This window comes from Anolis sagrei, chromosome 1, assembly GCF_037176765.1.
Source record: "Anolis sagrei isolate rAnoSag1 chromosome 1, rAnoSag1.mat, whole genome shotgun sequence".
Taxonomy (NCBI): Eukaryota; Metazoa; Chordata; class Lepidosauria; order Squamata; family Dactyloidae; genus Anolis; species Anolis sagrei.
The window spans coordinates 108,484,095-108,501,669 of NC_090021.1; the positions used below are offsets into that span (position 1 = coordinate 108,484,095).

General features: G+C 44.3%; 1 protein-coding gene across 2 annotated transcripts; it reads left to right on the top strand.

Annotated features, from left to right (window-relative positions):
- Positions 1-738: 738 nt before the first annotated feature.
- Positions 739-14,994, top strand: TENT5A (terminal nucleotidyltransferase 5A). 2 transcript variants are annotated; one of them, XM_060752959.2, is made up of 3 exons: positions 739-1,075; positions 5,952-6,555; positions 10,041-14,994. In XM_060752959.2, exons 2-3 carry the CDS (start codon positions 6,034-6,036, stop codon positions 10,818-10,820), a joined length of 1,302 nt encoding a protein of 433 aa, XP_060608942.2. In that variant the 5' UTR covers positions 739-1,075; positions 5,952-6,033; the 3' UTR covers positions 10,821-14,994. The 2 variants fall into 2 exon arrangements, with proteins under 2 accessions (XP_060608942.2, XP_060608941.2); XM_060752958.2 differs by lacking the exon at positions 739-1,075 and adding an exon at positions 3,571-3,987.
- The last annotated feature ends 2,581 nt before the right edge of the window (positions 14,995-17,575 follow it).

Genomic DNA, 17,575 nt, shown 5'->3' on the forward strand with positions numbered 1-17,575 from the left:
CAATATATTGTATGTATGTATGTATGTGTATGTGTGTGTGTATGTATATATATATATATATATATATATATATATATATATATATATATATCTCTTGTAAGCCTCTCTTGAGTCCCCTTAGGGGTGAGAAGGGCGGCATATAAATGTCGTAAATAAATAGACTGAACAAGCTCCTTGGGGCTTCTGGGAGTTGGAGGCCCAAACAGCTGGAGGGCCGCAGTTGGAGGATGCCTGATTCATGATCTTGTTCCCGACATAGTAGAACAACTCGGGGCAGTCTCTTGGATTCACCAAATGAACCAACCCACTCCAATGTCTGTCAGGTGCTCTGAGCTCCTATCAGGAAAAGGTGGGCTGTGTTGCCCACAAGGTGTGCTCCAATTTCGGTCCAAGGGAAAGAGAGGAAAGAGGAAGGAAATCTCTTCCCTCTCATTCCTCCTCTTCCTTCTCCCCACCCGGGATTCCTCCGCCCTTCCTTCCTTCCTCTCTCCTGCAGGGAACCTGCAAGCGTGACCCCCCCCCCCTCTGGGCGCGTGTCTTCTCTTCTTCCCTCTCCCCTCCCCTCCCTCCTCTCCACCGCGTGCGCACTCTCCTCATTCACTGGCACACTTTTACGCGCGAGCACGCCCTCCGCCGCCGGGGCCGCCTCCCCATTGGCTCTCCCCCTTCTCCGTCACGGCAGCGTCGGCGGGGATTGGCCGAGCCGGGGGCACATCACGGCTCTTTCGGGATCGCCCTGCAGCTGTTGCCGAGACGTCAGAGCCCGTGACGTCCTTGGACGGCTCTCCCAGCTGTTGTTGTTATTGTTGTTGTTGTTATCTGCGGAGCCCCCTCCCCTCCCTCCTCCTCCTCCTCCTCCTCCTGGATTCCCTCCCGCCTCCCCCTGCCGTGCCTCTCGAGGCTTGCGCACCTAGCCAGGAGCCAGTCCTATAAAGAGGAATTAGGCGCGCGCCGGGCTCTGCTCTCAGGTTGCTGGCAGGCGGTGACGCACCGGAGAAAGACAGACAGAAGGAAAGACAGAAAGGCGCTGCAGAAGGAAAGAAGGAAGGAAGCCCCCAAAGGGCAGAGGCACAGAGTGAGTTGGGCGCCACCTCCTTGCTTTCCTCTTTTGGTCTGTATTCCCAACTTCTCCTTGGGATGCAATGTTTTTCTGTTAACTCTCTTTCCTTTCTATTAGTCTAGCAGGAATAAAAAGGGAATAACTTCTTATCCTCGGGGTGCAGTTGTCGCCACTTTCAGGGCTCCCGGGACGTGTGGTTTTTGGTTTAGGGTTAGGTTCCCTCTTTGGCAGGAAAAGCTCAAAACCTGGCGAAACTACGGCTCCCAGGACTCCATGGCACACAAAGTGGTGTCAAACTGCATTAATTCCAGGGCGTAGATGCACCCGGAGTTACTCTCTTCCCTTGCCCTTGTGGTGTCTAATTCCGGCCCCCAAACCTAGTCTTTGGGTTTCGCCAGGCGCTTTTGTGGGTTTCCTCAATCTTCCCAAAGGAAGTGAAAGTCTGCTCCCGATGGATTCTCCCTCTGCAAAGACAGCAACTAACTACGCCATCACGGATTCCCTTCCTTCCTTCTCCCCCCCCCCTTCCTCCTTTCTTCCTTCTTTCTTTCCTTTCTTCCTCCTCCTTCCTTCTTTCCTTCCCCCTTCCTTCTTTTTTTCCTTCCCTCCTTCCTCCTTCCCTCTTTCTTTCCTTCCTCCTTTATCCTACCTTCCTCCTCTTTCCTTCTTTCTTTCCTCCCTCCCTCCCCCCTCCTTCCTTTTTTCCTTCTCTTTCCTTCTTCCTTTCTTCCTCCTTCCTTTCCTTCTTTCCTCCTTCCTCCCTTGCTCCCTCCCTTCCTCTTCCTCTTCCTTTCCTTCCCCCTCCCTCTCCCTCTCCGTCTATCCCGTTAATGGTGGTGGGTTAGTGTATGGACTGCGGGAGTGGGGGTGGGGGTGGGGCTGATCAGGTGGGAAGGCATTCTCTCTCCTTCCCAATGCTCTTATTTTCTCTTGATCTATATACCTACCAATCTGTATCAGTCATCTACCTACCTATCTGAGATATCACTGTAAATGGCGCTTAGAGGTTTCGTAGAAGGAGGAACAACAAAACGCCTCCCTCCCGGTTTGTTTACAATCTAATTAAAGAAGGACACAAAGGTGTGAAGGGGGAGCTTTAGCAATCAGACTACTAGGGAGGGAAGGAAGGAAGGAAGGAAGGAAGGAAGGAAGGAAGGTTGCAGAAATCCACAAAAGGCTTCCCTTTCTTAGAGGGCATCTACGCTGTAGAACTGACCCGGGCAAACTTGGGCCCTCCCCCAGGTGTTTTGGACTTCAACTCCTACAACTCCTAACAGCCTCAGCCCCCTTCCTTTTCCCCCTCAGCCACCTAAGGTGGAAAAGGAAAGGGCCTGAGGCTGTTAAGAATTGTGGGAGTTGAAGTCCAAAAAACCTGGAGGAAGGACCCAAGTTTGTCCAGGTTTGTTGTAGAATGATTGCAGTTTGCTTCCACTCCGACTGCCCTGGCTCCATGCTGTGGAATCCTGGGAGTTGTAGTTTCACAAGTCTTTACCAGAGAGTGCTGGTGCCTCACCAAACCATGGATCTCAGGATGCCATAGTATGGAGCCAGGGCAGTGAAAGTGGGGTTCAAACTAAGACACGGGGGTGCATCTAGACTGTAGAATGAATGCTGTTTGGCCACACTTCAAGGTTCTGGAATTCTGGGAGTTGTGGTTTGATAAAGTCTTCTCTGCCAAAGTTAGTTGGTGCCTCGCCGAGAACTACGACTTCCAGGATCCCGTAGCCTTGAGTCTGGCCAGTTAAAGGGTACCAAGCTGGGTTTATTTTTCAGTGGAGATGCACCCTAGATTGGATCTTCGTCCTTGTGATCATATGTGTGTGTGTGAATATGTATAGGGTTGCTGAGAGTTCTCCGGGCTGTATGGCCATGTTCCAGAAGCATTCTCTCCTGAAGTTTCACCCACATCAATGGCAGGTACCCTCAGAGGTTGTGAGGTCAGTTGGAAACAAGGCAAGTGGGATTTATATGTCTGAGGAATGTCCAGGGTGGGAGAAAGAACTCTAGTCTGCTTGAGACAAGTGTGAATGTTGTAATTACCCAGCTTGATTAGCATTGAATGGCCTTGCAGCTGCAAAGCCTGGCTGCTTCCTGCCTGGGGGAATCCTTCCTCCCACCCTGGACATTCCACAGATATATAAACCCCTCTTGCCTAAGGGTTTATATATCTGTGGAATGCCTGCCATAAATGTGTGGGCGAAACGTCAGGAGCGGAGGAACATGGCCAGACAGCCCGGAAAACTCACAGCAACCCAGTGTTTGCCACCAACATGGGGACTCCACAAGCGGTTTCCCGATCTTCCCCCTTGCAAGCCATGCAAATGCAGCCCTCCCCTTTGGGCTGGACAGAGTCCCAAAGCCTCCACTCAGCAGGGAAAGCCAAAGAATGTTCCTCACGCTGCTGACATAACGCTCGCCCCCGCTGCTCTCTTTCCGGATGTACTCCTAAAAAAAGTAATATATGTAATATATATAGAGAGAGAGTGGGGGGGGGGAGCAGTTTTCCCCCTTCTCCAGGTCTTTCCCGCTCCCTCTAGGAAGTTCTAGCAAGATCCAGTCCTGAGATCCAGAAGTGAGACTTTAAATAAAGGGGGAAAAAAACCTTTGGCAAAGGATGAAGAAAAGAAGGAGGAAGCGACTCTAAAGGGGAAAGGAACCCAGCTGTTTATGCAAATGAGTGGGCGTGCCGGGAGAGGGAGACAGGCTGAGCTCGGGGCGAGACCACGCCTCGTATGCAGATGAGGGGGCGTGGCCAGGGGAGGGTGTGCTGGGCTCTCCCCGGAAGAGCCAGGGACGCCTTATAACAAACTACTGAGGCGCAAAGCTTCAGAAGGGAAGCGAGACTCGGAAGGCAGTAGGACCATGGCTCCATAAAGGCATCTCTCCCAGGTTTGCCTTTCATTCGTGCTGATCCAGATCGAAACCGGGTGTGTATACAGGTGGAAATGGTATACGAAGGGAGGGGGGGTTAATTAGCAAGGGGGAAGAAAGCATATGTTTGTTTGTACTGGACATCCTGTAGGGTTCATGAAGTTTGACACCAGCTATGGCTATGGAATCGTACAAAATTATACTTTGCTGAGGCATCAACGCACTTTGATATCGGAGGAGAAAGATCCCATGAAGCTACAAGTCGTGATTCCATAGCCTTGAGCCACCGAAACTGAAGTTGGGTCCAAATGCGTCAATTATAGCATGGATGCGCCTCTAGTACGCTTTCCTAGTGTATTCTCGTAACTAAAGGAAGGAATGTTAACGCTGTTTGCGGAGGAAACTCTGGACGCAAAGGCTTTGAAGTGGCGTCCAGCTGCAATTCATTCTCCAGTCTGGAGAATGCAAACCTAGGATCGCCACTGGCATATTAGGCAGCCTAAACTGCATGCTATGGTCAGCATAGGTAGAGCCATATAATGCAGTCTGACCTGTATTGGTAGGATGCGTTTACACTGCATTCTGGCTTAGTGGGTTGCCAAATGCAGTTAGATCCCATTTTGCTAAGGAATCGTGATGTAGAGGATCCCGAGTGGAGGACTCTTAAACGCGTGGGTGGAGAGGAATGCGAGTGGCGAAGGCATCGTGGGATGTGTAGCTGCAGAGAAGGCTCAGTAGAGACTTTGTAAAACTCTCGGGCTGTAAAAAGAGGGGGCCGAACTGCAAAAGGAAGCCTTAGGCTCCATCTTTCCAGACAGGCCTTCTATCCCAGGATCAGATCCCAGGTTTTCTGCTTTAAACCGGATTATATGAGTCCACACTGCCAGATAATCTGGGATAAGCAAAAAACCTGTGGGATCAGATCCTGGGATATACGGCCTATCTGAAGGGCCCCTAGACTGCCAGATCTGGATTGAACTGGATTATATGAGTCTACACTGGTATATAATCCAGCTCAAGTCAAATACTCTGGATTTTGTGTTGTTGAAGGCTTTCATGGCCGGAATCTGGGTTGCTGTGAGTTTTCCGGGTTGTCTGGCCATGTTCCAGAAGCTTTCTCTGGAACATGGCCAGGCATCCCCAGAGTTTGTAAGGTCTGTTGGAAACTAGGCAAGTGGGGTTTATAGATCTGTAGAATGTCCAAGGTGGGAGAAAGAACTATCTGTTGGAGGTTAGTGTGAATGTTGCAATTGGCCACCATGATTAACATTGAATAGCCTTGCAGCTTCAAAGCCTGGCTGTTGCTATCTGGAGGGATCCTTTTTTGCAGAGGCAACCCCACTTGCCTATTTCCCAACAGACCTCACAACCTGAGTATGCTTGCTATAGATGTGGGCGAAACGTCAGGAGAGAATGCTTCTGGAACATGGTCAGACAGCCCGGAAAATTCTCAGCAGCCCAATGATTCCGGCCATGAAAACCTTCAACAACACAAAATCCAGATTATTTTATTTGAGCCGGGTTATATGTAGGTATAGACTCATATAATCCGGTTCAAATCAGGTGCATGGCAGTGCAGATTGGGGCGATTCTCAAAGGTGTTTTCTCCAGATTATCTGGTTTGAGCCGGATTTTATGCCAGTGTAGACACTCATAATTCGGTTCAATTCAGGTAATCTGGATTGTCCATAGCAGTGCAGATGGGGGCGATTTTCAAAGTGTTTTCTCTAGATGATCTGATTTGAGCTGGATTATATGCCAGTGTAGACTCATATAATCCGGTTCAAATCAGGTAATCTGGATTGTGCATGGCAGTGTAGATGGGGGGATTTTCATAGGTGTTTTCTGCATATTATCTGATGTGAGCCTGATTCTATGTTCGTGGAGACTCCTATAATCCGGTTCAAATCCAGATAATCTGGCATGTGCATGGCAGTGCAGGTGGGGGCGATTCTCAGAGGTGTTTTCCTCTCCTTACTGCTGCTGATGGCTTTCCCTTCTCTCCTCTCCCTTCTGCCAGGAATAAAGGAGTCAAAGAGGAAGGGATTGGTGTTGATTTGTGAAAAGGAGGAGAGTTTGACGCCGGAGTCAGACCCCGGAGCATGGCGGACGAGGCAAGCCCCCTCCCCAGCCCCAGCGACGGCTCGCCGCCCCTTCCTCCTCCTCCTCCTCTTCCTCCCGCTTCGCCTTCCTCCCCTTCCTCCTCTTCGTCCTCGTCCTGCGGGTGCTGCTGCTGCGGCGCGGAAGGCGGGCGGCGTTGCAGCGTGCTGAGCTGGGCGCAAGTGCAGCGCCTGGACCGGCTGCTAGGCGAGCCCATCCCGATCCACGGGCGCGGGAACTTCCCCACGCTCTCGGTGCAGCCGCGGCGGATCGTGGACGCGGTGCGGGGCCGGCTGGAGGAGCGGCGCATCGGCGTGCGGGACGTGCGCCTCAACGGCTCGGCCGCCAGCCACGTCCTCCACCAGGACAGCGGCCTGGGCTACAAGGACCTCGACCTCATCTTCTGCGCCGACCTCAAGGGCGAGGCCGAGTTCCAGACCGTCAAGGAGGTCGTGCTCGACTGCCTCCTCGACTTCCTCCCCGAGGGCGTCAGCAAGGAGAAGATCACCCCGCTCACCCTCAAGGTAAACCCCCACAGGCACAGGCAGCAGCCTCTCCCACCGCCTGAGGCAACAGGAAGGGAGAGGAACCTCCCCCTAGGAAGGGAAAGGGGTCTCCACTGAGGATTTCTCACCTCTCTTTGTTATAGGGTCATGGCATGGGCAAGCTTGGGCCTTCCAGGTGTTGTGGACTTCAACTCCCACCATTCCTAACAGCCTCAGGCCCCTTCCTTTCCCCCCTCAGCCGCTTAAGCTGTTAGGAATGGTGGGAGTTGAAGTCCAAAACACCTAGAAGGCCCAAGTTTGCTCAGAATATGGTGCAGCTCTATATCATGCAGTTCAATGTTGTCAACATCTTATATATGTGTATGCATTGTTGTCTCATTGACATATAATGCAGTCTAACTGCATTATAAGTCGGTGTAGATTGTGCACACACACAAACACATGCTCTTCCCCATATTGCAGCTATGCAATGGAGGTAAACAAAATCAGACTGGACACATAAATATATACACACGTGTACTAGCTGGAAGAAGAACTCCTTTCTTCATCTTGCAGCCATAAGAAAGTATCTTAGGGTTAGTTTTAGCCAGAATAGACCACATACACATGCACAAACATATATACACACACATGCATATACATTGAAATTGGAAGGAGAAGAGGTCCTATAAAAGGGGATCCTGGGTTTCTTCCAACCTGAGTGACCTGTTGAATCAGAGAGGTTTACACAAACAATTTCAACCAATCTCTCTCTCTCTCACACACACACACACAGAGTATGGAAGGAGAACAGCTCCCCTTTTCCCTCTCTTGGTCAGTCCTTGCAACTATAAAATGGTATCCTAAGGTTGCTTCAAGCTAGAGACCTGTTGACTCAGAGGGCTGCATACAAACAATTTCTCTCTCCCTCTCTCTCTCTCTCTCTCTCTCTCACACACACACACAGTATGAAAGGAGAAGAGCTACCTCTTTTTTCTCTCTGCAACCATAAGAAAAGGTCCTAGGGTTAGTTCCAGTTAGAGTAGACCTGTTGAATCAGAGGGGTGTACTCAAACAATCTCTCTCTCTCTCTCTCTCTCTCTCTCTCTCTCTCACACACACACACACACACACACACAGAGTAGGAAAAGAGAAGAGCTCTTTCTTCTCTCTGCAACCATAAGAAAAGGCCCTAGGGTTACTTCCAGTTGAATCAGTGAGGTTTATGCAACTGTTGCTTTGATTCCTGGACTTTACTTTAGCCAGGACTCCCAGGGCCCTTCCACACAGCCATATAACTCAGAATATCAAGGTGGAAAATCCCACAATATCTGCTTTGAACTGGTCTGTCTCAGCCCCCTTCCACACAGCTGAATAAAATCCCACATTATCTGGCAGTGTGGACTCAGATATCCCAGTTCAAAGCAGATATTGTGGTATTTTCTGCCTTGGTATTCTGGGTCTTATGGCTGTGTGGAAGGACCCTGATTCCATACTGCCATATATTTAAAGTAGATAATGTGGGATTTTATTTACCTGTGTGGAAGGGGCCTAAGTAAGACTACTTCCTCATCCTGCAACTATGCAGCAGACTCAATCCCAAAGTGACTGGTATTGATGGTGAAGCTGCTGTAATACCTCTGCTCTGTTCCCAAGAAGGTTGTGTCTGCACTGTAGAACGAATGTAGTTTGACATCACTTTAATCACAGTGGCTTAATATTATGCGATTCTCAGAGTTGTCATATTTATAATGTCTTTTGCCTTCTGTGCCAAAGAGTGTTGATGCCTCACCAAACTACGAATCCCTGGCTTTCATGGCATTGAGCCATGGTGGTTAAAATGGTGCCAAGCTACATTTATACTACAGTGCAAATGCACCCTAAGATTTTTCTTAGCTAACAAGGATTCAAGAAGGGAGAGAACACGGCTGCTTTAGACTTGCAATAATAAAGTAGTATTAAATTGTTGAAATAATTTCTCTTTCTCTTTCTCCCCTTGTCTCCCTCCCCCCTGCTGTTAATGGGCAGGATTAATGCTATAGGTAAAAATAAAAAAGGACAGGCAGGTGATGCACATACAGGCACCACAGCCCCCTTTCTCATTCTCCAACTGGTCTTGATCCTAGCTAGGGTTAGTTCCAGCTCAAGTAGATGTGTTGAATCAACAGGGTCAAAGGAACTGTTGCACTTATTCTTGGTAAGATTCCTGTTAGCTGACAAGGATCCAGGAAAGGAGAGAATGTGATTTCATGTGAGATTGCCCATACTTTGGCTCACACCTAAAACAAAAAAATACAAACGTTGAAATGTTTTCCATTTCATATCCTCTTCCGTGCCCCCTGCCATCCTCCTGCTCTTAATGAGCCAGATTAATGATAGGAAACCCCCCTCCTTAAGCTTGGAATGGCCCAGATATGTATGTTAATAAGCAGCCCCGTACCCATTTGCCCATGGAGAGGAAAGAGAGCCCCAAAACTTTTGAATTGCAGTGTGATCCTTCACTCAAATAAACCCCCAGATTTAAATTAATGGAGTTCTGCTTCTGCCTTAGACTTCTGTTGTCTTAATTGCACTCGGCTGGTGTTTGACTGGGTGGAAGGAAGGCACCGCTAGAGGGAAACGGTGCTCCCTTGTTTTCTTTTAATTTCTCCCACAACTGGAATGCAAAGGCTGGATTTATCTTTCTGAAAGAACTCTGTCCCTCCATTTAGGTTAATATTTTGAAAGTCTTGTGTGCATTCCTTGGTTTCCACAGGCGTTTTCCCCCAGTGCTTCTGCATATGGCCCTCAGTGCTGTACATGTTGGTCCTGATTTCCTCCCTGAGGTGTTGGACTAATATCTGTCCAGCCCAGCTAGTGATAAGCCTTTATAACCAAGTTTCTGTTAATAGGGGAAAACTGATTTTTTTTTAAAATGGGGCTGCTGGTTTGTTTTTTTTTGTCCCACTGACTTCAACAAGGCTCCATCTCAAGACCATCAGCTGTTAAGTTCAGGATTGTTTGTGGTTTGGAGAAAGAGAAATGTATGGTGCCAAGACCATCTCAGAATATATGTGCATATCCTTCCCATTTTAACTGAGAATCAGTTATTGATTTTAAACAGTACAAGAATTTGGCAGTGCTTCCTTTTGCGCAAATGCTACATTTAATTGCAATCCTGCAAAGAGAGCCTTTTCTTTGGTGCTTTGTCTGCACATGTGGATGTGCCAATTCCATCTCTTTAGAAGAAAACCTTAATAAAATCCTTACAGAATATGCCCTTTGTGTAGTTGCCATGCCATGCGCACTCCCTCTCCCTTTGGAGCTCCGCAGCTGCATGTCTGCAAAACCACATACTAAATCTGTCTACAGTGTCTCTTTCTTATGCCTGGGTTCTGTAAATGGATGGACTGCAAGCTGGGGGCAGGGTGGAGCTGGGATCAAATGCAAATGAAGGTTCCATAGAGATGTGCTTTTCCCGGTTTCCTCATCTGCTTCTCTCTTTCTCTCCTTTTTCTCTACTCTTCATATGTTCCAAATTGTAGGAGGCCTATGTGCAGAAAATGGTGAAAGTGTGCAATGATTCAGACCGATGGAGTCTTATCTCCTTGTCCAACAACAGTGGCAAAAATGTGGAGCTGAAGTTTGTGGACTCTCTGAGGAGGCAGTTCGAGTTCAGTGTTGATTCTTTCCAGATCAAGCTAGATTCTCTCCTCTTGTTCTATGAATGTTCTGAAAACCCAATGACCGAAACTTTCCACCCAACTATCATTGGGGAGAGCGTTTACGGGGATTTCCAAGAAGCCTTTGATCACCTTTGCAACAAGATCATTGCCACCAGAAATCCAGAAGAGATCAGGGGAGGTGGTCTGCTGAAGTACTGCAATCTCCTCGTAAGAGGCTTCAGGGCTGACTCCGAATCGGAGATGAAGTCTCTCCAGAGATACATGTGCTCGAGGTTTTTCATTGACTTTTCAGACATTGGGGAGCAGCAACGGAAGTTGGAGTCATACTTGCAGAACCACTTTGTGGGGCTGGAGGATCGCAAGTATGACTATCTCATGACCCTCCACGGGGTGGTGAATGAAAGCACGGTGTGCCTGATGGGACATGAAAGGAGACAGACTTTAAATCTGATCACCATGCTGGCCATCCGGGTTCTGGCCGAGCAAAACATCATCCCCAACGTGGCCAATGTCACTTGCTACTACCAGCCAGCCCCATACGTAGCAGATGCCAACTTCAGCAACTACTACATTGCCCAGGTTCAGCCAATGTTCCCGTGCCAGCAGCACACATACTCCACTTGGTTGCCCTGTAATTAACAGCTTTTGATGGACTTGAGGGGGAATGTGTTTTCTCTCAAGCCAATTAAGAGGGAGGGTGCCACTTCCCTTTTGAAAATGGGGTGGTTTCTGTGTAGTGGTGGGTCTGCTCTGGCTTCTGAGCTAAAAGGGAAGCTATTGATTCTCTTACTTAATGTGACAGAGCATGATACAGAAAGGAACCAAAAGCTTATTGGATTCCACCCCAGAACAAAAAGGCCTGTCATGAAAAGCAAACAGATCCCCTTTGAAATAAACCAAGGAGGAATGCTTGATGACAATATGGGTAGAAAACACCTGCTCCCATAGCTATGGCATAGTGAAAGCTGGAATCTTAAAAAACAAAAAAGAGGGGGAAGAATAGGAGCACAGGAAAGGAGCTAAATCCATGTGCAGGAATCTAACATTAGTGGCCTCACACAAGAAATGTGTTGGAATAAGGTATATTTTGGAATTACTGCCCTTTGGCCATGCATTTCAATGCTGTCAAGTGGAATGAACCCACAGAATGTATAGCTTGCTTGAATAGAATGCTTTGAGAGAAACAACTTGCTTTGAAGAAAGGAATAGATGGGTACAGTTATAATTTTTTTAAAAGAAAGAGATAAGGAAGACAGCATGCAGGGTGATAGCAAATTTCATTAGTTCCAGCTGTGTGCATGCTTCACATTTTTTTAAAAAAATGTGGAAAAGCAAAAAATAAAACAAAAAACAGCTGTAGCAAGCAACATATGCTTCAGGACCAAAGATTTCACAGATAAGTTAAATAAGCAAAGAACACAGTAAACTATTACAAAAAGAGAAAAAAAGGGGAGAGGGGAGAGATTACTATATTTGTACACACAAATGTTAGACAAAAGTGCCTGATGCCTTCAGAAAATTTGAAGTGAGAAAAATATAGTTTTGTGGTTTAACTTTGCATTTTTTTAAAATCAGGGACACAAGAAACTAAAAATAAGCTTGTGAATAAATGGTGGAGGAAATGCCTATTTTTTCCTGGCAAATACCTATATAAAGTTTATATTGTTGGTGTGATATTATCACAGGTACGCGTCTGTATGTGCGTGTTTATTTGTGTGTATGAGTGTGTATGTAACATGTTATTTGTATATATACACACACCTTTTAAATATTGTCTAGGAAAATGTAGCAACTTTAAGGAATGTTTTACATAAAATAAAATATGTTTTCCAGTCTGCAACAGGATGTTAGAGTACCGTGGGCACTTTGCAGAGAGAGTCATTCCCCTGCGTCAGAATATGGGGGTAAACTAGCTAGTCATATATAAATTTGGATTGGCTTTGGTTGCAAGAACACATGTTAATACTAATTCATTGCCTGACTTGTGGTCTAAAGCAGGTTTATGTCTGGACAAAAAAGTCATCTTTTTCCTCTAAACTTGTACTGTAATATGGTTTTGCGACTTAACTCGCTTATTTTTGTGACTGCATACCTCTATGGTGTGTTAGATGCCTGCTGCGATATGGTTCAAACAGACACCCATCCTGATAGCTAAAGAATATAGCTTTAACCTCTCGTCTGAATACCCAATATTAATATATATTTTAATCTAACCGAATGCACAGTGCATTCCAAGACCACTAGAAGTGAGTAAATGTGAACATTATGAAGGACATTGAATAGATGTTTAAAATGTATATTATATATTATGCAAAAATTAAACAACTTTGCTCTGGTTGTCACACTGCATTTGCCAGGATAGTACTGTACCTTATTTAAAATGAATCAATTTTGCATTGGAACAAATAATCAAATTTAATTTCCTTTTTCTCAAGAGACAGAGATCAGGGAAATTTTTGTACTGGGAGTGAAAAAGGAAAAAATAAATGTTATAGCACTGAACTGAAAAAAAATTACCCATGCCACCCACCACTTTAGAATCAAATAAGACAGTAGTGCATATGCAGTGCAGGCAACAACATGTTTAAAAGAGCATCAAATATTTAAAGTGAGGGGATTGGTAAATTGCTAAAAACAGGTATTTTAGTACCCCCTGATTCAATTGCAGCCCTGGCCATATATATTTCCCCTGTACTCACTTTCAATTATAGACATTCCCTCCAATTTTTACCATCCCTTTTATGTCTGAAGCAAAGTTTAGCAGAATCTCAGTTTGTTTACTCAGTCCCCTCCTATGTGAATTTTTCAAGGGATCAGTCATTGCGCTGACTGTGGAAGCCCCATGTCATCACTTTTGCACTGTGTCCTCTTGATGCTTGCTAACCGTGGCATGAGATGTACACTCACACACAGAGACTCACCTACATGCATACACACACACACACTGTATGTATGTCTATCCTGCAGATGCACATAGTGCTCCGTGCTCAGTTGTGAACATGAAATGTTTGCTCCTGGGAGTCTTGCCCTACCATAGCAGCAAAGCTGAGAGGGAGACAGTACTTTATCCAAATCAAGAGTTTAGCCTCTGGTTGTTTGGAGGGCTTATTGGTGAGGAAGCCAAGCTGAAGGTTGGGGAAATAGGATCAGCTGGTAACGCGGTATGTCCTTTCTCACCACAGCTATTTTGTTGCAAATCAGTGAGTCATCCACTACTGAAACGGGTTTGGGAATCTCTTGTGCCACAGCCACAATATGCTGATAATACGTTATACATTTTCCTTCAGAGCAGGCTTTTCCATCTTTTCTTAAAACAAACCCAAATAATTAGTGTTGTGACTTTGGGATTACAGTCCTCCTTCCCCTCTAATTGGGTTCACTTGATCAGATTGGTATTCTCTCTCTCTTTGGTCCAATAGTAATTTTGTTGGTAGTTTTTACATATGCTCTTGTGCTCAATCTCATGGAGTCTTTGTTTTTAAGTAGCTGGTGGTTTGATGTTAGTAGTGAAATGAAGCCATGATTTCAGGTCAGAATAAAATAAGAGCACACCCCTAAACCCCACTTTATGGAGCTCAGCTATATCTCTCCCACAAGGAGTAATTTCTCAAAACAAAAATAACAAAATTGAAGAAGTAAAGGACTTGATACCATGTAGAATCCTTCAGTATTAACGCAGCAGAATTAAATTTAAAATATGCTTTCATGAAACAAGGCTTTTTTTCCCCAATGCTGAGCTAATGTAAGATGACTCGGATACAATCAAATTATTTCTGTTTCTCCTGATGAATTGTGAACCAAGAAGAATCTGAATTAGTTCTCATACTATTGGAGTTGTGGGGAGGAAGGAAAGGGATGCCAGGCTTGTTTTTACAATACAGTAGAATTCACAATCATTTTAGTGTTGGTTATTCAGAAATTCCTATTTTTCCATATACCCTGTGTAGATCCAAAGTGATTGCAAACCTCCTTTGCATCCATGTAAATATCACTCTCCTTTATCAAAAACCTTTTCTGCTCTGGATCATTCCGTTCAGACAAATAGAGTGGTTCTATATATATATATGTAATCTGCAATATGCAAAAATAAAGAAGAAAAATGGGAGACGAGGAAAAAAATGCTAGCTCCGTAACTCTTTATTTAAATGCTTTAAAACTTATTTGCTGCTAGGTATTGCACAAAATTTCATGCACAGCTTATAAATGCCTGTTGTAATATGCTTTATTTGCAAGTTGTATTATTTTGAAGACTCTTACCAATTGAGAGAAAGCTTTAAATGGTTTATGAGAGAAAAAATATGGAAAAAAAGAAAAGTGAAAGGAATATATATCTATCTAAATGACATATCCAGCACTTTTGTTCTTTGTTTTTACTTTTTTTGTTTTTTGGTATGGCTTCCTGTTTTCACTGCAATGGAGAAAATCCAAAATCCATGTACAGGTTTTGCTGTTTGCTATTTTTGCAACTAGTTAAACATCAGAAAAGCCTACAGACTTCAGGACCGGGTTGGAGGTAGCGCCACAAATTCTTGCAGTCTGTGGGAAGTGATGCTGATTTTGTTTTCCTTTAAATTCCACACAACTGTTGTCTTCAGAGAGACATCCTGCTGCACCAAACTGCTCCCTTGACTGCGTCTTTAGGAACGTTCAGACTCCGGGTTCTGTTGGCGGTTGAAACAAAGAGCAGATGGAAAACAGACACTTTTAACCAACAAAAAGCATTTGCTTCTGTGCTAGAGGGAACAGATTGTGAATTTTGTTTACAGCATCCAATATTTGGAATTTTTTGTAAATAAAAATGTTATTTTTTCTATTTATGTGTGTCGGATCTTTTCAGTGTTGAAAATAACTATCCATTTTTGTGACTGGCCCACTTTTATTAGAAAGAGCAAACATAGCACGTTTCTTTGACTGGAGAGCAATATGAATCTGAAAATCTTGACTGGGGGTGCATCTGCACCAGGCATGGGCAAACTACAGCCCTCCAGATGTTTTGGACTTCAACTCTCACAATTCCTAACAGCCGGTGGGCTGTTGGGGATTGTGGGAGTTGAAGTCTAAAACACCTGAAGGGCTGAAGTTTGCCCATGCCTGATCTACACTATAGAAGGAATGCAGTTTGACACCACTTATCAGGCTCAAAGCTATGGAATCCTGGAAGTTATAATTTTATAAGGTCTCTAGACTCCTTTGCCTAAGAGTACTAGTGCTTCAAACTACAATTCCCAGGATTGCATAGCTTTGAGCCATTGGCAGGCAAAGTGGTATTAAGGTGCATTGATCTCACAGTTCAGATGTACCCGGGCTTTCAGATAAACCCAGACTGCTGCTGCCTTTTTTTCATGTCAGGAGTGACTTGAGAAACTGCAAGTTGCTTCTGGTGTGAGAGAATCGGCTGTCTGCAAGGAAGTTGCTCAGGGGGTGCCCAGATGTTCGAAGTTTTACCATCCTTGTGGGGGGCTTCCCTCATGTCCCTGCATGGGGAGCTGTAGCTGACAGAGGGAGCTCAACCTGCTCTCCCCGGATTCAGTCAGCAATCCTGCCAGCACAAGGATTTAACCCATTGCACCACTGAGAGCTCTGCTGCTGAATAATCGGAAATAACATCCAATTTAATTAAGTTTTTTTTGTGTGTTTAATCCTTGGAGTAGGGCACCTATTCTGAGGAGAAAGATATAATGTAGCCTGGGGAAGCAGAACATTGACTTACTTGTAAGCCTTCGATGTTTATATTTCTTGCACACACTTTGTGAATGGTTCATTGAGCATGTTAGTAACCGTTGCTGGGAACCTTTAAACATGCTGATCCAACTCTTGGTGTGTTTACTATTATCCACATTTTCCTATTTCTATGCTAAGTTCAGGAACATATCCTCTGTGGATGGGATGTGCATGTCATACTGCATCTTCAAACTCGGGGTCAATACAGGCATGAGGAAACCAATGTTCATGTAAACTGCTTTATAAATTTGATTTATTTAAAGTCATAACATAAGATCTTTAGGATACCAAATCTCTCATCCTTGTATGATGTCACAGAGGCAAGAAGCTTGCACAGGTTTTACTCATTAATCACAACCTGAAATGTTTCAGGAAATTATTATGTGATGATATAAATATGGGGATTTTTTTTTGTAAGCAAATAAAACATATTTTTGTGAGATTCCCTCCCCCCATCCCCAATATCCTAGACCAATTTCTCAGCATTTTGAAAAAAAAAGAAAATGTGCAATTGTGCACAACAGATGGGTGAGTGGTCGCAGAAAATCACATTTTTTTCATAAAATTCCAATTTGAGAAACACAACTTTTTTGTGTAAAATCGCTAATTTAACTAGAAAACAAAGTTATAATAGTGATTATAATGTTTATATGTTTTCAACTGCATTTTAACTCTAATTTAAAAAAAATTAATTTTTACATTTCAATTTAAATGTATTTAATTGTTTGTTCTCTAAAGGCATCAAATAGTTGCCATTTGTAAAAGACACCTTGAGTCTCCTTCGAGATAGGGAAAGGTAGGATAAAAATAGAATAAATAAATAAATAAATTTTTGGAAACTTTTTTTTTGAGTTAAAGCACAAACAACCATTTTTATGCAAAATATAGGTGTTATTTTGTACAGAACATTTAATCCCAAACACTTTCAGATGTGTGAATGCAAGAACAAAAATCTTTCTCTTTAGCAGGGAGAAAAATATGGAAATTATTAATCTGAATGATTAATAAATTAAAAATAAATTGTTAAATGTTGACATCCTTACCTTAGAGAATAGTGGTCCATGCCTTGTATATACGAGGCTTACTTAACAAAACACATGTTTTTGGTTCACTTCAATATTTCTACCTTTTCCTGAAATTTGCTTCTCACTAAAATTATATCACCGTATTCCTGCTGAATAGTTACTGGTTGCAGGCCAAAGCCTTGCTGCATAACAAATGCATATCACTTTTATGATGCTTTAGTCCCCAGAGAATCCTGGGAGAATAATTCCTTTCAAATACAATTCCATCGTTTTCTGGAAAAAGAGAAAGATTGCTTTAAGTCTGCAGTATAGATGAGATTTCATTGCAAGGACTCCTTTTGTCAGAAGACTAGAATACAAATAAAAAAAGTGAAATTTTCACCATATGACTCCCATTTGACTCCCATGGAAAAATGCTTGGGCAAAATAATACATTCTATCCCTCCCACCTTCCTTTCCCTCTCTCGGTATATAATAGGGAGTCCCCACCAATTTTATATAGACAGTGCTATGTTACTCACATATTTACCCTGAAGAAATAAAAATATCATTTTGCATATCTGTGCATCATGTCTTGTAGTTATTTTCAGTAACTACTACTTCACAAGATTTTTCCCCCATGTTCACTCATGTGTACGGGGGAATAAT